At 45.6% G+C, this 23,280-nt stretch overlaps 5 protein-coding genes across 7 annotated transcripts; 2 read left to right on the top strand and 3 right to left on the bottom strand.

Moving 5' to 3' along the window:
- Window positions 732-2,738, bottom strand: LOC8079094 (isoflavone reductase homolog IRL). The gene is made up of 5 exons (XM_021457157.1): window positions 2,304-2,738; window positions 1,816-1,950; window positions 1,482-1,725; window positions 1,185-1,388; window positions 732-1,062 (listed from the first exon to the last, which is right to left on the bottom strand). Exons 1-5 carry the CDS (start codon window positions 2,481-2,483, stop codon window positions 896-898), a joined length of 930 nt encoding a protein of 309 aa, XP_021312832.1. The 5' UTR covers window positions 2,484-2,738; the 3' UTR covers window positions 732-895.
- LOC8079093 (glutamic acid-rich protein) lies at window positions 4,320-5,469 on the bottom strand. Its single transcript, XM_002455289.2, has one exon. The coding sequence runs from the start codon at window positions 5,364-5,366 to the stop codon at window positions 4,524-4,526; it is 843 nt and encodes a 280-aa protein (XP_002455334.1). The 5' UTR covers window positions 5,367-5,469; the 3' UTR covers window positions 4,320-4,523.
- On the bottom strand, window positions 6,575-8,361 carry LOC8072358 (putative uncharacterized protein DDB_G0290521). The gene has a single exon (XM_002455288.2). It carries the CDS (start codon window positions 8,083-8,085, stop codon window positions 6,805-6,807), a length of 1,281 nt encoding a protein of 426 aa, XP_002455333.2. The 5' UTR covers window positions 8,086-8,361; the 3' UTR covers window positions 6,575-6,804.
- On the top strand, window positions 11,899-15,319 carry LOC8072357. The gene has a single exon (XM_002457479.2). It carries the CDS (start codon window positions 12,280-12,282, stop codon window positions 15,052-15,054), a length of 2,775 nt encoding a protein of 924 aa, XP_002457524.1. The 5' UTR covers window positions 11,899-12,279; the 3' UTR covers window positions 15,055-15,319.
- On the top strand, window positions 17,610-22,162 carry LOC8072356 (mediator of RNA polymerase II transcription subunit 17). 3 transcript variants are annotated; one of them, XM_002457478.2, is made up of 9 exons: window positions 17,610-18,026; window positions 18,695-18,985; window positions 19,081-19,279; window positions 19,369-19,482; window positions 19,699-19,784; window positions 19,867-20,257; window positions 20,402-20,860; window positions 20,939-21,259; window positions 21,537-22,162. In XM_002457478.2, the coding sequence occupies exons 2-9, from the start codon at window positions 18,894-18,896 to the stop codon at window positions 21,852-21,854; spliced, it is 1,980 nt and encodes a 659-aa protein (XP_002457523.1). In that variant the 5' UTR covers window positions 17,610-18,026; window positions 18,695-18,893; the 3' UTR covers window positions 21,855-22,162. The 3 variants fall into 3 exon arrangements, with proteins under 3 accessions (XP_002457523.1, XP_021311689.1, XP_021311690.1); XM_021456014.1 differs by having other exon boundaries at window positions 18,650-18,985; XM_021456015.1 differs by lacking the exon at window positions 17,610-18,026 and adding an exon at window positions 18,045-18,162 and having other exon boundaries at window positions 18,650-18,985.

Raw genomic sequence — 23,280 nt, 5'->3', positions numbered from 1 at the left:
CAAAATGATGGACCAAACCTAATTTTTTTTGAAAAAAAGGAGAACCCCTTAGTCAAATCGTCGTTTACTTTGTCAAATCGTCGTCACTTCGTCAAATCGTCGTCACTCGTGAGATCAAACGGCGAAGTGGTGTCACCTGTGAGATCAAATGGCGAGAGAGCAACCCAATGCAACGGCCGAGCAACTGCAATTTTATTTTATTCGTTTGATTTTCATGCCTGCAAATTAAGGAGTACCTTAGTTCCGTTACATGTGCTTTTAGAGGGAAATAAACTAAGGCTCTGTTTAGTTCCCCATCCAAAAAATTTTCATCTATCCCATCGAATCTTTGAACACATGCATGAAACATTAAATATAGATAAAAAAATAAACTAATTACACAGTTTGGTTGAAAATCGCGAGACAAATTTTTTAAACTTAGTTAGTCTATGATTAGCCTTAAGTACTACAGTAACCCACATGTGCTAATGATAAATTAATTATGCTTAATAAATTTGTCTTGCAGTTTCCAAACGGGCTATGTAATTTGTTTTTTTATTAGTTTCTAAAAACCCCTCCCGACATTCTTCCGACATATCCGATGTGACACCCAAAAATTTTTCATCTTCAATCTAAACAGGGCCTAACTTTGCCCAAGTCCCATCCAATATGTTCCAATCTAAGGTTGCCTTCAACTTTTTTCTTCTTTTTTGCGAGCTAAAGACTTCATTAAAAAGTTGAAGGCAAGATTCTAGCTGAAGGGAGACAATAATACCCCTACTTTATTCACACTTTCAATAACAAAATAGCAGTTCGGCCAGCAAGACGCTGGCTTATCATTTCCAAACACAGTTCAGCCGGTGAGACAGTGACCTTGTCACTTGCATCCAAAGTCTCCTGCCTATATTAAATTAAATTAAATAAGGCCGTTGAGGTACTCATCAACGGTGGTGTAGGCGACGTCAGGGTAAAGCTGTGTGGCCTCCACGCCAACCGACAGGTCGATGTCGAAGTTGGCCTGCTCGCCCCTCACGAAGGTGGAGAGCCCCAGGGACAGCAGTATGTTCAGAGGGAACGCCGCTTCTGCATCCAGGCAACCATCCATCCATAACAAGGCTCCAGATCGATATGCGTATGGGAGGCACAGGTGTACTAGGGATGAGATGCGCACACGAGCGTCACCAACGAACGATGGTAGCCAGTACCTTTGATCCACTTCAGAATGTCCTCCTCTGGGACGTGCTCCTTCTGCAAGGTCCTGCCGGTCTTCTTCTCCCACATCGAGATGAGCTCGTTGTGGGACAACACGTTCGCGGGAGGCCTCATGTACAGGATCTTGTTCAGGGTCCTTGGATCCTCGACCGCCCTCATCGTGTAGGCAGCAATGTCATTTTCCACCACGAACACAGCTGCATCACTCATCAGCATGTGAGCGTTGAGGATTCAAGCAGTATTATGAAATATAGGTAGGATGGGCACATGCCCCGATGGCCCTTAGTTACCTTTGGCACTGCCGTCTCCTAGGACAGTGATCTTGGTGGCTGGAGGACCAGCACGAATGGCCGTGACATCACCAATGCTTGGAAGGTAGGTCTCTGCAAAGCAATTGCAGCTGATGTAGGTGTGAGGTATCCCCTCCGCCTCAATCAGCCGCCGGAGGTTGGCTTTCACAGCATACAGTGACGCGGCCGGATCCACGGTGTGAAGGCGGTCCACGTCAGAGCCAAACTCAGATGGCACAAACCTCTGTAAAAACAGATTCTTCAGTGATTTGCAGACATCAAAAGAGCACAGATTTGGAGGCGAACAATCCAGTAATAAAAGCTTAATACTGACCTTGACATTGCCTGCCTCCTTGATCGCAGCAATGATCCTCGTTTGCTCGCCGACTTGGCGGGGGCCCACTGCTGAGATGACTATATCGGCAGACTTAACAGCCTTAACCAGGCTTCCATGGTCTAATACATCTCCCTGGCATACACATAGAGGAAAGATGAAAATCCTCAAGCAAGCCTGTACTTTCAGAGTGACTTGAGCCACTATGAACAGGTCCAACAACGCGTAAAATGCATCTGCTCTATTGAAGTAGTTTTGGCAATATACTTGAATGATCATATTGCAAAGCACATCACATCCCAGCTCATAAGTTATTCTACTAGTAGTTAACTACAAGTCTACAAATAAGAATTACTAAGCATATCAAAAGAGCTCAACAAAATTTTAGTATTTAGATGTCAAAATCACTATCATATTATTATTTAGCAAACAGGGAAAGAAAAAATGGCGCAAAGTAGCACATAGCAGATAGAGATGATTTCTGGTACCTTGATGATAGCAGCACCGGAATCAACAAAGCTCTTGATGAGTTGCGCCTTAGCTGGGTCAGATGGTGCAGAATCCCTGGTGAGGACAGCAGTTGGGTGGCCAAGCCGGACGCTTGCAGTAACAATATGCTTGCCGATATGGCCTGTGCCACCAATGATGAGGATCCTGCTCTTTTCCATCTCCTGGTTCTCCTATGGAGACGTGTTCCAGCTCCAAATGCGACTAGTTGCCCACAGTTGCAAGCTGCATGCAGGGACTCCTTTGTTTTGGTCTCAGGTTAAGAGAGGAAGTAAAGTTTTGTAGCTCTTACTCAAAAAGAAACCTTCTGAAAGAAATGATTAACAAGTTTCAACCACCCTCCACCTAACATTTAGTCCTTCCCATCCTCATTCCAAATACCACACAACAGAATAAGACATTAACATAGAAGGAATTCATTGAAAAAGTCACTGACTCTTCTTCACTGTTTTTTGTTTGCAAAAATACTTTTGTAACCTGAGCAACCTCAGGGATCACTATAATTCAAAACAAAAGTAACAGTATAAACTATATCATTCAGGTAAATAAAGGAAAATTTTGCAAATAGAAAACTCCTAAGTGTCTTTGCAAGGGATGAGTTATGTCAAACTCTGTCAGTCTGTCCGCTGCAATTTCCTATCGGAACAATTACAGCAAGCCAAAACTGCCTATGAATACAATCAAGCTAATTGTATATATATGTCTGTTTGTTTGTTTGTTTGGGCCATAGGCACTACTGCACTAGGCAGAGCATCACCACCTTGCTTAGCGCTAGGCATTCCATCTAGGCACTATTCCCAATTTCGTCCATTGATCTCTCCTTTTTTTTACATATTTTTCTCTATTTTTTGTACATTAATAAGCTAAACGTACAAAGGCCTAGGCACCAATGTTATCAAGTCGTCTGACTAATCACGATTAGTCGGGTTGATCGGTCCCATGGCGATCAGCTATGCACTACGATTAGTCGTGATTAGTCACGATTTTAGTCAGGCTGATCGGTGCCATGGCGACTAGGATCGGTTGGACGGTTTCATAACATTGCTGGGCACTAGGTGGCACCCAGCCACCCCCTTAATTCCTAGCGCTTCATGGCGAATGCTCCTGCACAACCATAAGCATTCTAGTTGGACCTAGATGAGATCAATGGTGTAATGCAAACTTGCAGATGCTATCAATTTCAAATTGAGAGATGAAGGTTTCAGCAATCAGAAGCCAAAAGTCCAATACCACTAAACATTAAAATGTCCATGAGTTACCATGGTTAAGAATGCAAGCAAGAGTCTTGGTATACATTATATCAGTTACAACAAACAAACGCCATTACAAGATAAGAAAATTCAAAGTTGAATGACAGGTGAAATTATTTTAGTATTTAGTCTAAATAGCATATGTTCAGACTGGAATATCATTTGAGATTTTCAGCATATGATTGGTGCAAAGGAAAAATACACACAAGAAAACTAACATATTCTATATTCTGTGAATCGAATCGTCATGGCACAGATCTGCCAATCCTTGAGGGGGGACAAAACAGATGTAACCATATTAGTCAATATGCCAACACAGCAATCGGTCAAAGTTGGCTTTAGGCTTCAACTAGAAATTTCAGGAATTTTATAGATAACATAAGTTGCCTAATCGACTAGGGAGCAAAATTTACAGCAAGTTAATGCGGCAAAACAATAACCCCTATTATGAGCCTTTCAGTTCAAATCGCTAGTCTAAATGGGACAAAGCATAATTGTCCAACTTCCAAATATGAGATCAACAATCAATTAAAACACGCAAAACTTTTTCAGAGTTAAACAGTCAACGAAAACATAATGAACTGTTTCATTGTGCACATTATCAATAAAATGTTAAATTTCGAATGTATAATTTGTGTTGTCCTGTTTTCTCTTAGGTGTAATTGGCAATTCTAATAGTAGGGTGTAATTGCCTAATTGGTAATTCTAATAATATAGGGTATAGCATGGAATTCAGAGCACTTCAAGTAACGATTCAAATGGTAATATCATTGATTGAGCCTCATGGCCATGGCATATAAATTGGATGTTATACAGAACAAAACAGTGGAGTCTAGCACTGTAGCCAAAAGAGCCCAACCTTAATCAAATTGAAGCCCAAAATACAACAGCAAAAACAACCACACCCACCACAAATTCCCATACATCTCCAATGAGTAAGGATTCTCCTAACTAATCTCCAGAATGCTTCTTTTGCTTCTTCTTTGTATGTTCTACCAGCTCTGAACCATTGTCATAAATGTCACCTCTATCCCTCTTCTTTTTCCTCTTCTTCTCTATGTCTAGATCACCATCAGCAATTGTCTTCTCCTCCTTCACAACCTCAGTGCGGCCTTCCTCTTGTTCATGCTTCTTTTTCTTCCTTTCCCTCTCTGTTCTGGCAACTCTTTCTTCACTGCCATTCACGATTTTCTCTTCCACCGCATTCACATCCTCTTCCAGTTTCACATGAAACTTCTCTTTTTTCTTCTTGCTCTTCTTCTTTTCACTCACCAGCTCTTCTTCAACCTTCACATCGACGATGATTTCCTTATTCGGATGCTTCTTCTTCTTCCTCTTCTCAGTGGCAATTTCTGGTGAAGGGGGGATGTGCGAGTCAGCACGGGCAACCGCTCTATCCTCCTGTGGATTCTCATTCTTCTTCTTCTTCTTGGCCTTCTTCTTACCGGAGGCAAGATCTAGCTCCGCCCCCGCGGCAGAATCGCGGTGGGAACCATCAGCGGCAACCGACATGCCCCCTTCGCTCTCCTGGTCTTGGTGCCTTCTACGGCCATCCACCGGATCCTCGTAGCCATGGGCATCGAAGTTGGCGTCGCCCTGTAGTTGCCTGGCGCCGAGCTCCTTGCGGAAGCGGCCGAGCTGTCTTGTGGCGTCGGTCACGGTGCGGAGGTAGGTATGGCAGTCGGAGGAGGGTAGGTGGGAGGCGGCAGACTTGGAGAAGCGTATGAGGAAGAGGGCGGCCGTGCGGAGGGAACAGGGCTCGGAGGAGACGACGCCGCCGGTGATAGCCCTCATCGTCCCCGCCGCCGGCAAGACGAGTGTGGGGTGGGGAGTTGGGGTTAGGGTTTTAGGACGAGGAGAAATCGGCAGGCCGTCGCCTTTCCTCAGCTCGGCTGCTGCTGATCAGGATTTAGGAGACTCTGCACTGGATTTTGTCGGGCCGAACCGGCCCGTTAGTCCACCGCAGAGAGCCCAAGGATTACACTTGCATTGAGCCCAACAAATGTTAACATTTGCATTGGGCCTGTATTTAGGTGTGAAAAAAAATTATTCTACCTCCCTGAATGAGTTTTTATTTCTCAAACTTCAAAACCAGACACTTTATCCTTGAACTTTCAAAACCTTTCAAATTACCTCATTGTGGTTTTGAAGATAGTTTTATCTTTCTTTTAGGTTAAAAATGGTAAATACTTGATAGGGTTTTTAAACCGCATAAAATATCTCTAAACTTTCAAAAATCTTCCCAAAAAATATCTTGAAGATAGATTTGGGATACATCAAGTTCAATAAAAAATTTAGAGCAATTCCAAGAGCTTGGTTGTTTTTGTTATGGAGGCTATTTTAGAATTTGCATAGCAAAAAGTAGGCTCCAATAGATGTGCTATTTGGTTTTGTAAAACAGAGAGTTGGTTATCGCTTGAATTTTGGTGGCCATATATAGTCAATTACTGACACTAGATATTTGATTTTGTAAAATAGCAAGACTGTTATGGACCTCCTCTTTTTTTAAGATGTTTTCTATTCTATAAAATAGCTAAGCAATAAAATTTGACTATTAATTTTAGTCAAGCTCTTGAAGTTGCTCTTATAGCTCATGAAAATATCTCTAGATATTTCAAAAAAAAAACCTATTTAGCTCTAAAAAATAGTGGAGTAATATCCGAAAAATCATAGAAATTCCCAAAGCGTTATCATCAATGTATTTGTACATGTGTATGTAACACATGACACTCAAGCTATATATATGCAAGTTACCCAACTCTAAAGGGTGTGAGGTGTTTTTCCCCAATCTCTATCACTAATAATTTCAAGAAAAAAATACAATGATTATACAGGCCATTCAGACTACATATATGCAAGTCATCCAACCTGAAAGGATGTGGAGGTGTTTTTTTCTCAATCTCTACCACAAAGAAAACGATATGGTTATTGTTCGTGGGTTCCAATTTTTTCTCACAAGTAACATTTGGAGATTCCTTTAAAAATAACAAACATAAAGAGAGATCAGAGACCATGTGCACAGAGATTTGCTTATTATGGCATCTTGTTAAGTTTTACAGGCATCATTCAGCACGAATTTTTGCAGACTCACATCCATGATGTGTACATATACTCCAGATAAAATTATCGATGCTAACCAGGTCCGTTCAACTCTCTGTTTTGATGGATACTTAACTTATACTTTTTCGTCATTGCTCGATAGCCATGCGCGCGCCAGCGATATGAAGCTTGATCATTTTTTTGGCGCAGCAGCGGAGCCACTCTTGCCCCCACCAGCTCCCTCGCCGTCCTTCTTCTTGGCCTTGGTGGACAGCTTGAGGTGCACCCCGGGGTCGCCGCCGTTGCAGGAGCTCTGCAGCATCAGCGAGTTGTTGATCACCTGCACGTTGCTGTTGACGAACGCCGTCAGCCCTTTGCCGCCCGCACCCTGCTCCTTCCCGCTGCTGCCGACGACGCTGCCGTCGAGCTTGTGGCCGCGGCGCTCCTTGCCGCCCGCCGCCGCGTCCCCCCTGCCGTCGGCCACGGCGCTGCTGTCTACCTTCATGGACGCGCCCTTGTTCTCGCCGGCCAGCGTGATGATGGTCGTTCCCGCCGCCGCCGATCCAGCGCGCTCGTGGCCGCCGCCGGTCGACGACGGCGCCGTAGAGCTGAGCTTCTGCACCATGTCCGCGACGCCCGCCTTGAGCTCCTTGTGCAGCTGGCTACCTTCCTTCTCTTTGTCCTTGTGATCCTTTTCTTTATCCTTGTCCTTCTTATCTTTGTGATCCTTCTCTTTCTCCTTCTCCTTCTCCTTCTTCTCTTTATCCTTTTCCTTCTCCTTCTCTTTCTCCTTGGCTTTTTCTTTCTCCGGGGCCTTGCTTTGTGCCTTGGATGCTACAAGCGGTTCATGGATGGTTTTCTCTTGCGGAACGGTGATGTCTTTTTGCGTAGGAACATCATGCGCAGTAGGAGTAGGATGAAGAGGAGAAGGCGGCCTGTTCTCTCTGGCAACCAGTACCGGCGCCGGCGCCGGCGCTGGAGCATTGGGCTCTCGAACGGGCGAGAGTGGCGGAGCGCGGGCAGGCGACGGGGACGGCCTGCTGGACAGCCGCGTCGGCTGCGGCTGGGCCGGTGGTGGAGCAGGGCCACCAGCACCACCGCCAGCGCCTCTGGACCCCGGCGTCGCCGCCTGTTGCGGGTGCGACGACGGCCGCCGCGACGGCGACGCTGTTGCTGCTGTTGCAGGAGGCGGCGATGGCTGCTGCTGCGGTGCCGGGCGAGATTCCCGCCTCGACAGCTGCGGCCGGACGCCCGGCCGCGGAGCAGGAGCAGGCGCGGGCGGCGGCGGCTGCGGCGGCGCGGTCCAGTACGGGAACCAGTACCGCTGCGGCGGCGGCTGCTGGTCGTCAGCCATGCTGCCTGTGTTGGATTCGCTTTTGGTCAGGAGACGATCGAGTGAGCGTGGTGATCTTGGGCTGGTTACAGAGAGACCCGCGTTGCGAATTGGCGAATTGCAATGCCGCGCGCTCTGCATTTTATATATAGTGAGGGGAAGGATTCACTGGGAGCTAGAGAAAGCATACGCAACACACAATTAATCAAGAGCAAGCGTGGTGATTGGGAAACGGATTGTGCAGGGCATCGGCATCGCGATGCATTTCCGGCATCTGATTCCGCGTCCCCTTTCAGTCTCCTGCGTCCGTTGGCGCTTGCTCGTTGATCACGACAAGAAGGGATACGTGTGTGTTCTTTGCGTTTGATCACTCTGCGGTTAACCTGCTGCCAACACTTTGGAATATATGTCATTGTCAGCGTTGGTGAATAAAGGACATTCGCCCGCACCGCAGAAGTTGTATCCTTTTTTCTTTTCTCACCGGCATAATTTTCGCCTCGGTGTAGAAGAAAGCAGAGATGTGCAGGGCAGGGCATGCTTTAACGGGAATAGAATTCTTTTTTGCTTTTTATGCCAGCAGATGCTATTGCAGTATACCGTGACATTTTCTTTCTTTGATCTGGAGAAAAGCTTAGGGGAGTTTCCCACGCAGAAGTAAAAGGTGGTTTTGGTTGGTGCATTGCCAAGGAAGCAAAAAATTTCAACACCAAGATCATGAAAAAAAATGTTATGTTAAGCCACCAGACACTAGTCTACTTTTATCGTGCCAACATGCTGTTTTAAGCCACAATGAGACGAGATAAGCAAGCATGAATTTACTTAGGCTATCTCCAACAACCGTGACCTAAACAACATTACCCATTCTAGAATTTACGTCCTCCACACGGAAAAGAACAACACACCCAAAACTGCCCCGCCTCTAACATCAAACCCAACACAAAGGGAGAGCCCCCAGCGCCACTTATATCCCTCCCCACTGAGTAGCCGAGTGCCCCCGTCCATGGGGGGGGTTGTTTTTTCACGACCTGGTCTGGTGGAGCGAGATGGAGTGTGCGGTGTGCAAACTCGTAAGGATGCAAGTGGGGCGGCGGCGGTCAGCCCGCCCCGCGTCCACACGAGCTGCGAGAGCTTTTGTGGGCACATGCGGCAGCCCAGGCCATGCCGCTTGCTTTTGTAGGCTTATGCGGCAGCCCGCATAGCGCCGCATCGCTCACGCGGCTTTGGTTGTGTGCGTCCTTACGTCGCCGACTGTGTGTCATGCGATAGTCCTGGACTGCTGGTCCATGATGATCTCTATTTCCATATGTAGGAAGCTGAGGACCTGCGCTTCAGTTTAACCTTGGCCTCGTGCATGCACGCACGACGCATCATCACCGAACAACATGCATACGAACGGATCCTTGCAATTCCTTAAGGTGCCATTGGCAATCGCAGTTTTCTCCCCCTTCTTCCTTCGCAGTTTTCTCCTCCTTCTTCCTTCGCAGTTCGCAATCGCACGCTCTTTGTGGGTCCATGCGGCGCCATTGGGCTGCGTTGACGGTCTGCGTTGAGTCGCTCCTGATTCGCGGGCTCGCGGCGTGGGTTTACGCGGGTTTGTGGTGCGGTAGCCCAGTGGGTTAGATGGTTTGGCCTACGCCGCTTGCATCCTTACAAACTCGTCACCTCCCGGCCTTTCACTCTCACATCCTTCGTTCGTCCTTCCCCTTCCCCGCCCACATCTCGCTAGACAAGGAGAGGCTGTGCTCACCCGAGAGCCTACCTTGCTGGCTCCTGGGATCCGGCCGGTGTAGCCCATCCTCGATGGGATCCATCCGAGAGGTGGTGCGCTATGCGGGCATCTAATGACACGATGTCGCAAGGAACCACATTGTGGCGTAGGCCATCGACAGCGTGGCAGACACGGTGTCAGGCTTACCCTCCACCACCTCAGTGCAGGAGTCCCGAACCCCAGCGGTGAGCTCTTCCACCTCCTCGTCTGTGAATGCTACGCGACTACCTTGGGTCGTGCCTTGGACAACAACAACGGGATGGTGGCGGCCACTCTCTCAACCCTGCTCTTGGTCGTCACGCATGTGCCATAGTCATTGTCCTCGTGTCAATGTAGAGGAGTTGTCGTCGCCGACCGTGATCACAGGCTCGAGCTCTGTTTCCTCTCCCTCATTCTACTCTTGCTCTCTTCATCTCACTCTCTACTGCTCGCGCAGAATAGCAACCATGGCCACCAGCCGAGCACGTCCTTTTTGCCACTGATGTTCCTCTCCTCACACCGTACCCGTACCAGCTAACCTTGTCATCCCCTTCCTCATGTGCACGCTTCCTTTGACACACTGCTTCCCATGTTGCGCCATCACTTGCAACCCTGGCCGCTAGAGCAGTCTTAGCCACCGCCGTCGGCTGCTCTACCCTCGCCACCCCAAAGTGTTGTGGGCGGAGCTATGCCCCTCCACATATGCTCACGGGCCCCTAGATGGACACACAACACCACTGTGGCCATCACCGGCCACCAGCCGTCATTCTTGCTGCCGGGTAGTGTTCTTGTTTCTGCCCGCCATGTGCTCGATGAAATGCTAATGATAAGAGGAAGGGAATTTTTTTGAGTTTTTTACCTATGTGTCATTATAAAAGATCGAAATGACCTATGTACCATTGAAAATTTGAAAAGTCCGTGAGTACCCTTTGTCTGAAGTTCTTTTTACCTGTGTGCCACTTCTGTCAATTTTGCATATAACGACGGTTAAAGTCCAATGAAAAAGACGATTTTACCCTCAATTATAAATACACCAAAAAAATCATTCTCTCCTCTAGTGCCATTGTAACTTTATGCGATTCAAAAAACTTCACTTTTTCTGTTTATCATTATGAAAAAAAATCACTGTAAAAACTTGTATGTGTGCATGTAAATTTTTTAATAACTATAATAAATTTGAAATTTTGGAATATTCACTATAATGAATATTTTTTATGTATTTCAAATTTATTATAATTATTAAAAAAATTCACTTGTACACATACAAGTTGTTACAGGTCAAAGTGAAGTTTTTCTAAGCACAGGGAAAGAATGAAACTTTTAATGCGTTTTATAACTGAGGGTAAAAACGTCTTTTCTACTGGACTTTAACTACCACTAGCAACAAAATTGACGAAAGTGGCATACAGGTAAAAAAACTTCAGACAAGAGTATTTTAAAACTTCAATGGTGTGTAAGTTATTTTAATCTTTTATAATGACATATAGGCAAAAGGCTCAAGTTTTTTGGAGGAGGAATAATAGCTTTACCAAATTGCAAGAGCAAGATGGTCATATCTCTTTGTCCATGGAAGTCAAACACGATCAAAAACGGACTCGACTCTCCTCACAACACTAAGGTCTGTTTAGGGCACTCACAATGAAAGACTCTATCATAGAGTCCAAGACACTTAATTACATATTATTTGTGGTATTTTGTTGATGTGACAGCTTATTTATTGAAGAAAGAGGTAGAAAAAATAAGACCTCAAGTCTTATTTAGACTCTAAGTCCACATTATTCGAGGTAATAAATAATTTTAGACTCTATGATAGAGTCTGCATTGTGAGTGCCCTTAGTTCACCCCGAAAACCAAAAAGTTTACAAAATTCTCCGTCACATCGAATCTTATGGCACATGCATAAAGCATTAATTATAGAGAAAAACAGAAACTAATCACATAGTTTGATTATAAATTGAGAATTTTTTGACCTTAATTAGTTTATGATCGGACAATATTTATGACAAACACACGAGAAGCTGCACTGTGAGGACGAGGCATGGCGGCCGCAACCATCCCCAAGGCGCAAGGCCGCACGCGTCGCTCCGACTCCGAGTACCCGCCTCTCGATGGAGCCACCAGCCACGCCGCCCACGCGGGCCACCTGGGTCCTGGGCTTCCCCGACGCTTTCGTGGATTCCCCAGCCAAATTGTGAGCGCATCGCAACTTCTCTTGCACCCACGTCTCTGGCCTCTCGCCACACCAGCACACAGCAGACAGCACTGAGCCACTGACCACTCCCCCATTTCCCACTGTCACTCTATCATATCAATGCGGTTCTGTCCGTGACTCGCTCACACCACGGCCGGGCCGCCGCCGCCGCCGCGCCGCCGCCGGAAGCAGCTACCAGCTAGGCCTAGGCTTCCCGTTCCCAGTTGATTCCCTTTTCCGTTCGGCCGGCCGTCTCCCCCCCTCCCACTTTCCAATCGAATCCGACCCTCCCCCTTCCATCCCGTTCCCGTTCCTATCCCCCCCGACCCGCACCCACCACCAATCCTCACGCCACTCGCGCCGCATCGCCACCCACATTCCATTCCTCCTCGCACCAATGGAGGCCAAAACCCTAACCCCCGAGGCGGACGCGGACGCGGACACCGCGGCAGCATCCCAAACCCTAGCCGCCGGGGAGCTCGTCTGGGTCAAGCCGTCCAAGCCCCGCCGGCACTGCTGGTGGCCCGCGCGCATGCTCGCCGCGTGCCCCGCCTCCGCCGTCCGCGACGCCCAAGTCTCCTACTTCGTCGACCCCGCCGCCTCCGGAGGAGCGCCGTCGGCCCCTCCCGCGCGGGTCCTGCGCTTCGCCGACGCCGACGCCGACGCCGACGCGATGGCTCGCGGCAGCATCGCGCGCGGATTCTTCGGGGCCGTCGAGGAGGCCCAGGCGCGCGCCGTCGCGGCCCTGCGCGCCCAGCTCACCTGCGCCTGCGTCCCGCCCCTGCCGCCCGGAGAGGATTGCATCGTCACCGGAGTCGCCAACCTGGCGCCCGCCGAGTTCCTGGAGGCGCTCCGTGAGGCCGCATTGGACGTCTCCTCTGTCGGCCTGGTGGACCGCGCCAGGCTCAAGAGCTGGGTCGGCGCGGTCGGGGAGGGGTGGGGCCCACATGGCGCCCAGCACTACCCGCGGCGCCCGCCGGACGACCTTGTGGACAAGATCGATCTTGATGTGCCTGCTGGCGAGGACAGAGATGCTGATGATTGGCTTGCCGAGGACCAGCACAAGGCATTGGTGAGGCCGGAGGAGACACCCAAGCAGAAGAAGCGCAGTCTCAGCAAAATGATGGGCAAGCGGGATGCAGCGGAGGATGAGGCCAAGATTGACAGTGCTGAGCATGTAACCTCAGGAAAGCGAGAGCGGAAGAAGAGTAAGTACCTGTCGCCACCATACACCAACTTGGTTGTGTTTGACAAGATTGCCCGTGAACCCGTTGATCTGCCAAAGGCATTGGTGCCCAAAGCTGCTGAAGATGGCAGAAATGTGTCGCTATTGCCAGGCAGCATTGTTGTGGAAGATGTCTTGCTGCTGGTGCGAGGCTTAGGGGAGGTTCCCAACCATATGGGCGATTTTCCAAAGGATGCTGATGAATTTCTACGTTTGTTTAGAAGCATGACATTCATTCATGGTGCTGACTATAAGTCTTCTAAGGCACATGAAAGTCCACTCATGTGTGGCTCTAGAAATGTTGGCATGAACATTGCTGTGGATCTAGTCTCTGATTCACATGCTGTTCTGAAACAAGGCAGTTGTGTGTCAAAGAGGGGCAGGAAAAAGGATGAAGCTGGGAGTGGTGGCTCTTCCATCAAGAGGAAGAAGCGGGAGAAGACCTCTCCTGCTGCTACAATTGGCGCTGGTATACCAATCACTCCTGCTATTCCTATCAGGCAAATGAAAGCAGAAGATATGAGAACCCTAATGAAGGCGGGAAGTGGTCCAAGGGGTGTAGGAGTAGGTGTTCAGAATGAGAAGGGCAAACCATCACCTTTGAAAGTTCCTATTTCAGCCGCGGTTCCCGGGGCAGCGGAATCAGGAAATGAACGGGCCCAAGCAAATGTTCTGGCTGTGGGTAATACGTTGCCTGAACAATCCGCAAAAGAAAATGATGTGGCCAACTTGGAAGCAACAAGGTCAGAAATGAATGTGCAAAATGTTACTGTAGATGTGCCTATCAGAGGTGTTCAGACAGAAGCAATGGAATTGCAAGCTAATAATGACATAGAAGTGAGTGCAGAAAGCGTTGTTGTAGATGTCCCTGTCGGAAGTGTTTCTAAGGAAGCAACAGAGCCAGAAACGTGTGTACACAAGGACAAGAATGTGCAAAGCGATGTTTCAGATGTGCCTGACAGAATTATTTCTAAGGAACCAACAGAGTTGGAAACTGATAATAATCATATTAACAAGAATGTGCAGAGTGTCGCTGCACATGTGTCTGACAGAAGTGTTTCAAAGGAAGCAACAATGCCCGATGCTGATATTCGCATACATGAAAATCTGCAAAATGCTGGAGATTTGCTTGTCAGCAGTGAGTTGTCTCCTATGCATGAAGACATGTCTCAGCCTGTGGATGGAAATAAAGAGCCTGGGGGTGTAGAAGTTTGCACAGTCCAGCAATCTTATGCTTCTCTGCAAGCTATGTTGCCAGAAATGCTTAAGAAAGTTGACAGTAATGGTGCAGATACAATAGGTGTGAATGATTCGCTCCAAGATGAGTTTCAAAAGGATGGACAACCTGTCAAGAAAGTGAAGCTACCTGCAGAAGTGGTAAATCATTCTTGTGGTGAAGGTACCAATGGCACTTGGCTGGACCCTGCTAACCTTACTCCTAAGAAAAAGAAGAAGAAAGCTGCACAGCACTTCAGCAATCCAGCAGCCGTTATCGTGGAATTTGAACCTGGTACCACTGTTCCTTCCAGACAGGAGCTACTATCCACATTTGGCAAGTATGGCTACTTGATCGAGGCTCAGACTGATATTTCAGAAACTACCCGTAGTGCTTGTGTTGTGTTTGGGAAAAGCATTGAAGCTGAGGAGGCGTACAAGAACGGTTGTCAGTACCTTCTTGGTCAGTTTGGGCCTCCGTTTGCTAAACTAAGGCTTGATTTCTCTCCAATCAAGTTGACTGTGCCTTCACCGTCTCTTGCTTCAAAGCCTCCGCTCCGAGATATTAGGAAGAACCTTGAGGATATGATTTCAGCCCGCCGTTCGGCTTTGAACAAGGCAACCTCATCAAATGGGCAGCTGAATCCTGTTCCAGATAAGCTTCTGGGGGAGATGCAGGGCCTTTTGGCGAAAGTTGACAGGATGCTTACTAGGCCTGCTAATGCTCCTTAGCTCCGCCAATCTGAAGGATTATGGCCGTAACCTATTGGTAGTTAGACAAACCTTGGTGGCAGTTCTGTTAGCTGTAGCTTCTGCATCTAAGTTTATGATGAACTATATCGTTTGCCCGTTGCAGCAGCTGTGATTTGGAACTCCTGTGAATGGTGGCGCTTATTGTGTCACTGCTTCGTGTACTATATACGCCAATAAGGTCGCAGCTCCTTTTAGTGCCCTGATTTTGTGTAATGTTAATAGTATGTCCTTGCCATTTATCAGAGCTGTTGGAGTTTGCATCGGAATCGTAAAGTGCACTTGTGCTATTTCTTCTTACTAGTAGCCATGCACTCGCACGTAAAATTTATTGTCCTCACAAGAGCCTCTTGAGGCTTTTTGGGGTTTTTCTTTACCTACCAAAATTTAAAATGGAGAATAACTAACTTTTTACAAAAAAAAAACTATATGGTGTTTAGTTTTATTATATAAAATGACAAACCAAAACCAAAAATCTTTTAGAAGAGAAGGAGAACTAAACACAACCTTGTTCTGTTTCTTTGACTCTACTCACAGCGATGTGGTTGTTGATGCCGTCGATGGCCGTCGTGCTCCCAGTTCTAGAGGTAGTCGACGTCGCCGACGTACTTGGAGATGATGGTGAGATCCCAGTTGAAGCGGTCTGCCTCCATTATCACTAATTCAATGCACGTTTCATTTTCAGCGCTATACAGTATAGTGACTGTTAGTAAAAATAGATCACGAAGGACCTATATGCCCTACTACACGTAGAAACGAACGAACTCCAAGTTTCAACAATAGCTGACACGAGTGAAACAACAGAACTTCCAAAAAAAAAAACAACTTCGGTAACGGTATGCATTATGTTGTAAAAATGAATTAAGACAAAACTCAACTAGAACACTTGCTATTTACTGGTGAGGTGCATGTTACACATCACATCAAATCGCTATACAGATGAAGATGAAAAATACCTCATCACACAAAAAAAGAAGTAGCATGGATTTTTTTTTGATAGAAGTAGCATGGATTATATGTCGCATAGAGGGAACCCAGCCCTGTTGGAATCGTACTTCATATGAGAGTTATTCTACACTCTTGTGAGCACGGTTCATGAGTTATTTGAGTTTAAGGACATGATATCCGATTTGGGGTTTTTTGATATGTGGGGGGATGAACTCAAGCCCCGAGGTGAGTTTTTAGAAGTGTTGAAATTTTTTTTTACATCTTTTTAAGGTATAGATATATATAGATTAGTTTGGATAACAAATTGCTTATTCGCTAGAGAAGAATAAATGTTTGACAATTTCATACACTATTTTTATTATTTATTTTTCTATTATAAAAAGGGAGAAAAAACAAAAAAAAAGTTTCGTACTGAAGATTCTTCTCACGTATCGTTTTGACTGCTTACTATTTTTGTTATTTATTATTTTTGTTTATATAAAATGGGAGATAAAAAGAGAAAAAATCGCATATAAAACTGAACGTGGGGTTCTATGCTTATATATGTGATGGAGAAAACTGGAAAGAGTTAAAAGAAAACGGACAAGGACAAGAACATGCGAACACAAAAGGTTTCCAAGGGGGGAAACAGGTTTTCAAGTTGATAACAGAGACAAAGTTACTTTAGAAATTATTAGGTTGGACGAAAATCTAAGAGCAACTTCAACAGTTTGTTAAAACTCACTTGGTAAATCTATAGTTTTGCCAAGTCTTAAAACTAAATGTCAAGTGGAAAAATGATGTCCAACAGTTTGCTATTTGCGCTTGGCAAAAGAACTTGACATCCTAGGATTTTTGCCAAAATCACAAAATTGAGCTTCCAAAAAGTTGGCAAATTGAAATACACGTGATGCCAAGCAATGAAGGACTTGGCATATTTGCTAAGTGAAAGAGGAATTTTACCAAGCTCACAAAATTGCCAGGTAGTTTTGCCAACTTGTTGGAAGCTGTTTTTTGTGATTTTAACAAAAATCCTAAGATACCAAATACTTTTAGCAAACGATTGGAGTTGCTCTAAAGTGATTAGAAATTTTACCTTTTTTAGTACTAAGGATAGATAAGTATATTATAATATAGATATAGATTAAGAGTGTTGTAACCTCAAAAGAAAAAGATTAAGAGTGCTCGGCAGCTCCTCAAAGTGGCATGGCCACTGTAGTAGAATTAAGGAATTCTCAGAATTAGGTCTTGTTTAGTTCATGAAAAGAAAAGTTTTTGAATATTGTAGTATATTTATAACTATAGCAATTAGTATCTAATTATAAACTAATTAAATTTTAAAAAAATTTGTCTCACAAAATACATGTAAAATATGCAATTAATTATTTTTTATATATATTTAATGCTCTGTGCATGTGCTAAAATATTTGATATGATGGGACAAAAAGTTTGGGCGGAAACTAAATAAGGCCTTACGTGTACTTAGGGGTCCCACTTTGTTTTAGGCCCACATTCATGTCTACGTATTGGGCTTTCTTTTTCTGTACGTATTGGGCTTTTTTTTTCTCAATCGATATATCTTCCTCAAAGCGCACACGGAAGTTGCTAAAAAAACTCACGCAAGGTCCAGTTCGTCCTCGCCCACGCCCTCAACTCGTGAGTTCTTCGTCCGTGCCGTCTCCCTTGCCTGCGCCGCCGGCGTCAAGGAGCTCCTCCGCCCGCCCCGCCGTTCTGCCGCCCGACCCAGCCGCTGCCGCGGCCCACCCAGGCTCTGCCCCTCTGCTGCCTCTCCTGCTCGTCGGCGCCGGCCCTTCCCTAGCGCAGAGCTCACCGGTCACGAGCTCGGATCCGCCTCTCCTGCCTCTTCTGCTCCAGCCAGCGCGCAGATCTCGCCGGCCGCTCCCCTGCGCACGAAGACATCGGCCTCGACGACTCCCACTCGCGCTCAGACGTCGTGAATCGGGGATGACTCTGTCCCCTCGATTTTCAGGGACGGCAGTCAGCCGAATATGCTCCTAATATTCCAGGTGGGATAACTTTGCCCCTTGCCTGTCTCCCATCGAAACAGCGTCTAAACTAGGTCCATCCCATTCCATCCCACCAAATCCTTGCAACCAAACACTACCTTAGCTCCGAATTTTCAGTGTGCCTCGCAATCGCAAGGTATAGTACACAGGATTCTGCTAATTAGAGTTTCTGAAATTTAAAGAACCACAGAACATTTGGATTCACTAGCTAGCATTCTCCAGATAGAACATTTGCATCCATCAGAATATCATTTCATGCGAAACACCACAAATAGCTTAGTTGAGACCTTATTATCATGTTTTTATTTTCTCGTCTAGTTTACTTTTGAGGGATTTTACAGTACCCTATATAATACTGGTATGTGGATGATACGCATATACTGTCCATAGCTGCATAGCAGTTGCACACAGCCATTCAAAACTGTGAATAATTCTGAATTTTTATTTTATTTTATTTAGGGAATAGGATTGCTGATGTCTACCGATGCTAGCAACTCTGTATTTCTTGGTATATTAACTGTAAAACTGTGACTAGTTAGTTGTTCGACAACCCCAAGAATATTTTGTTTTCAAGTACTTGAGCATTACTTGTCTATTGACACAACAAGAACGACTATATGCAGTTCCATCTTGTCGGTGTACCACGGCTGACGGCTGATGCCCTGCAGATCCAGCAAAGGCAACACTGAGCAGCCCCTACGACTTTGACCGTCCTGCGACCTGTGGATCTGTTCCAGCCGTTGATTGAGCTACCTGCTCCAACCCGAGTAGCCTGTGTTGAAGGTATGGTTGGCTGAAACTTATAAAAAAGCTAGCTAAGGAAACAGGGCCAAAGTGAGCTCCAGACAACAAAAAGAAAGGAGCTCCATGGAGAAAGATGACGTGCGGGTGGACCTCGACAAGCTCCCCATCAAGCGCCTTGAGGCCATTGATGAGATTGGCAACGAGCACTACCCCCCGTAAGTTTGCTCCTGTAATCTGTTCCGCTCAAATCCACCAGGAACTCATGCGCTTTTCCTTTCTTCTGCTTGCTGGGTGGTGTCTGCGGTTGCAGGGACACTAGCAACGAGGAGCAGCGACTCGCGGCCATCCGCCGGATTGACTTCTCCTGGGTCATAGAGAAGGATGCAAAGAAGGCCAAGAAGGCGGCTGAGGCTGACACTACCCAGCAGGTATGGCCCTGGCAGGGCCTTATGGAGAGCCTGCAGCAGGCACATCATGAGCTCTCCGTCGTCATAGACCTCATTGGCACGGTTGGTAAATGCAGATGTGCACCCAATTTCAGTCCCTGCCAATGCAATGCTGGTGATCACTTATGACTATGTTGAAAATTATGCCTCAGGTTGAGGCTAATGACGCTGTGGCAGTCGCCTCGACAACGAAGCCCAAGTCGCAGCCAAACGAAATACTTGTTGACATGGCAGTCTCTGCTGCCACCAAGCTCCAGCGCCTTAGGGTATGTTCCGTACTGTGGCTATCTTCTGTAGTTAGATAGCATTTTCAAATCAATGGAATGAATGCATGGAGCTCTTTTAGACTAGTGCAGCAAAGAAAACCAGAGCTTAAAGGAACTGTAGAAAAAGAATATCTCTGTGATTGATATTTCAAGCTCTGCTGTTTATTATTGTGCTTACTGCCGTAATATTTATTTGTGCCTTTTGGGATCTCTCAGCATTTGTCACGGTACTTCAAACAATCTGCTAGGACAATGGAGCAACAGTTCCAAAAGGAGACTAGGTTCTACAGCTCCTTAATAAGGTAGTTACTGCTGTTGAAAATTTGAATGTAAAAGCTGTTAAAAAATTGAAGCTGTTGACACAAAGCACTGATGCATTTGCAGATTGCAGCAGAACTGGAAAGTGAAGCGGCAGCGAGCTGTTGGGAGTCCAGGAAGTGAAGGCTTCATGTTTGATCTAGTTGATAGTTCTCAGCTAGACACAACAACAATGCCTCGATTATCACCATTATCTTTAATTCCGATTGATCAAGACTCTTCAGGCACTTTGTCTGTACAAATACCACAGAAGTCTTTCCGTTCCTTGACCCTTCAATTTCGTGGAGACATAGCCAATAATGCAGAAAGAAGTGCTATTAAAAAGAAAGAAGGCACGTTAACCAACACTACTACTGAAGCCGAAAAGGATGTTTTGGAGAATGGTGATGTCAATAAGTCTATCAAACATGCACATTCCATCCTTCGTGACATCCACAAGTCCATATTTGAGGAGCAGGTGGGTTAAATGCCTATGATTTTCACAAAGTCCTCTTACTAACTAGAGCACCATGTATAGAAAGAATCATTGAAGTCTTCACCTTGCTGTTTTCCTTACTTTTACCTGCACCATCGCACTTGATTTAGTGCATATCTCTTGTAGGTATTTGATATGGTGATCCGGGAGACATTTGTCCAATCTCAAGGCATCAATGTCACTGGGATGTGCGAAGATTTTCTCCAATTAGCGATTGGCCAGGAGTGTTCTTTGTGCCTTTCGCTTGAGCTCTCTCGACAGAATAGTATCTCAGAAACAGTAGGGCAGGAAGATCATATGGATACAGATTATACTGAAAATCTTGCAGTAGCCACTGTAAATGGGAAGGAGTCTTCAAATAAGGATGTGAGAGGGTTTCCTAACCCCAAATGCTTAGAAATTTACCTGCTACATATGTTCCATGAAAACATTCTTAGGAAACTCAGGGAGAAATCTCGTCATATGGTTCGTTACCAGAGTTCTGCTCAGGCTGCACCTGACGATTGTGGCCTGCTAAGTCATTTTTGCATGACAGTGTCTCACAGGATATTTTCTAACAAAGTACATTTGGAGCTGGAAAGTGTGGTATTGGACTACTCTACACTTGTCAATTAATATAATTTTATAGTAGACTGGCATTGTGACTTCCTTTCACTAATGCAGGTTAGTAGGGTTCCTTATCTCCATCTGTGTTCCCTTCCTACATGGCATTCTCGGACGTCGTCCTGGTCTCTCTGCTTGAAAGTTCCTCAGCCTATCCTGGCCACTGATCGAGTCAGAAAGCCTTCAGATCATCACAAGCTAAAGTACAAATCCAGGTCACAGTTTAGTACAAAGGTGATCTTGAAAGATGGCCAAATTAGTTTAATGGGTGAGGGCTCTCCAAGCATTGCTGGATCGTTGACTGGGAAGCCATCTGATGGACGTCTGATAAATAGTTACAATTGTGACTTGGAAGACCTCCCAATGATGCTTCTGCAGCAGGTGATGAAATGCTTCCCCCCTCCCTCTCTCTTTTTTTTTTGGGGTAGATCAGCACGATGGAAATTGGAAAATTGCTTGTGTACTTATTTCTTATATCCCAAGAAAAGTTTGCCAAAGAATATATTCTATGCATAGCTCTAATGTTGAATCACTGCACTCTAATTGTTATGCCCCTTGGTAAAACCTTTGTCCATTACCAGTTCCATGCAAATTCTGCAAACCATTTGTAGTGCTCAACCTTATTAGTTTGGTAACTTGTTATTTTGTATATCTGCAGGTTGCCAGTCAAGTAATCCACTGGCTCCATGATGAAGCGATGGTTCTTGGGATGAATGTGACTAGAGATTTCCTGTGCCTGTACTTTGACCTTGACCAAGGCGAAACACTTGGCCTAGTGGCACATGTTGATCCGGATGACACATATGGCTGCATCTCATGGTACCTCACTGTTGATCACCCAATGGAGGAGGGGAAGATGTCAGCGGATAGTCCAGAGTTAGAGAAGCGTAGGTTTTTGGGGTACCTTTCACTGGAAGTGCTTTACTCTACCCTGATGGACCTGATAAAATTGTGCAGCACAGGTGTCCAGCACTGAGACTCGGAGTGATCAAATTCACGCCTCTTGATCGACATGAGTGGATGAGATGATGTATATTCGTACTGTATTTGAGAGCATGTAAATTGGGGCATTATGTGCACCTGATGTATTTGCTATGTGAACGATAATGCATTGCTAGCTTTTTTTGTTAGGGTTTGTTTGGATTCTTTGATCTAAAGATTATTTGGCTAAAGTTGATGGCTAAAACTTTAGACTTTAACTCATGGGTGTGGTCTATTTTTTTTAGGTTGTCTAAACTTTAAACAAGGCCTCAAGAGAAAGTGGTATAAAGTTCACTGTCTAAACTTTAGACTATGGATCATGAGCCTTAACACGAAAGAATAGTGTTTTCTTGAAATTCAAGGAGACCTTGGCCTTGTTTGCTTGAACTCCTTATCTGTACTTTTTTAGTGAAGAAATGGTGTTTTTCTTTCATAACAAATAAGCATTAGCGTGAGCCAAATTTCAGTGAGCCAAACAGATTTGTTTTTAATTGTCTTATAAACTGTAACACTATTCTCTTCAGTTCCTATTTCCGGCCAAATTAGGCCTTGTTTAGTTCAACCTGAAAACCAAAAAGTTTTTGAGTTTCTCCGTCACATCGAATTTTGCGGCACATGTATATAACATTAAATATAGACGAAAACAAAAAATAATTCCACGGTTTGTCTGTAAATCACAAGATGAATCTTTTGATCTTAATTAGTCGATTGGACAATATTTATCATAAACAAACAAAAGTGCTAAAGTAGCAAAATCCAAAAAAAATTTCACATCTAAATAAGGCCTTAGCCAGGTAAGTGGTCAACCGGTCGTGAATCGTGATCTCTGCTCTCTCTCTCTCTCCGTCGCTCCTCGCACGCATCACTTTCCTCCCCAGCTCCACAGCTCAAGCAGTCGGCCGCAACCGAAGAGGACGATGGACACGCCGTCTTTTTTTTTTTACTTTTTTCAAAAGATTTTTACGATTACACTTCTGTTAGTTTTATTTTAGAATATCGATCCAGCGCTTGGCGTCATTGTCAGTGACGTCAAGCTAACACTGCTTGACGCCAATGACAATGGTGTCAAGCCCACAAACCATGTGCACAACTACGCACCCTTGGTGCCATCGGTGATGTTATCAAGCTTGGCGCCATCCACCATAGGGCTAAGCAATGTTAGCTTGGCGTCAAACAGTGTTACTATTAGCGCTAAGCTCTGGGTCTATATTCTAAAATCAAACTATCAGGAATGTAATTGTGAGAATCTTTCGAAAAAAACGCCAAAAGGTTTTAGGGATGTTCGCATTGCTCAACTGTATGGGACACATTCCGGCTTTAGAGATATTCGCATAGCTCAACTTTTTGTTCCATCGCTCAACCGAAGAGGATGAACCCATCCCGGTTTTAGGGATGTGCAAAAAAAAAAAAAGTCTACTTCA

This window comes from Sorghum bicolor, chromosome 3 (genome assembly GCF_000003195.3).
Source record: "Sorghum bicolor cultivar BTx623 chromosome 3, Sorghum_bicolor_NCBIv3, whole genome shotgun sequence".
Classification (NCBI taxonomy): Eukaryota; Viridiplantae; Streptophyta; class Magnoliopsida; order Poales; family Poaceae; genus Sorghum; species Sorghum bicolor.
This window is presented reverse-complemented; position numbering and strand designations above follow the sequence as displayed.

What these genes read in the sequence shown, in the direction of transcription:
- LOC8079094 (XM_021457157.1), bottom strand. Translation starts at nt 2,483, where the DNA reads ATGGAAAAGAGCAGGATCCTCATCATTGGTGGCACAGGCCATATCGGC. An exon ending in AGGAGGCAGGCAATGTCAAG is followed by an intron (nt 1,726 to 1,815) that starts GTCAGTATTAAG and finishes CTGTTTTTACAG; the next exon opens with AGGTTTGTGCCATCTGAGTT. An exon ending in AGGAGACGGCAGTGCCAAAG is followed by an intron (nt 1,389 to 1,481) that starts GTAACTAAGGGC and finishes TGAGTGATGCAG; the next exon opens with CTGTGTTCGTGGTGGAAAAT.
- LOC8079093 (XM_002455289.2), bottom strand. Translation starts at nt 5,366, where the DNA reads ATGAGGGCTATCACCGGCGGCGTCGTCTCCTCCGAGCCCTGTTCCCTC.
- LOC8072358 (XM_002455288.2), bottom strand. Translation starts at nt 8,085, where the DNA reads ATGCAGAGCGCGCGGCATTGCAATTCGCCAATTCGCAACGCGGGTCTC.
- LOC8072357 (XM_002457479.2), top strand. Translation starts at nt 12,280, where the DNA reads ATGGAGGCCAAAACCCTAACCCCCGAGGCGGACGCGGACGCGGACACC.
- LOC8072356 (XM_002457478.2), top strand. Translation starts at nt 18,894, where the DNA reads ATGGAGAAAGATGACGTGCGGGTGGACCTCGACAAGCTCCCCATCAAG. An exon ending in CCAAGCTCCAGCGCCTTAGG is followed by an intron (nt 19,483 to 19,698) that starts GTATGTTCCGTA and finishes GGGATCTCTCAG; the next exon opens with CATTTGTCACGGTACTTCAA. An exon ending in ATTTGGAGCTGGAAAGTGTG is followed by an intron (nt 20,861 to 20,938) that starts GTATTGGACTAC and finishes TCACTAATGCAG; the next exon opens with GTTAGTAGGGTTCCTTATCT.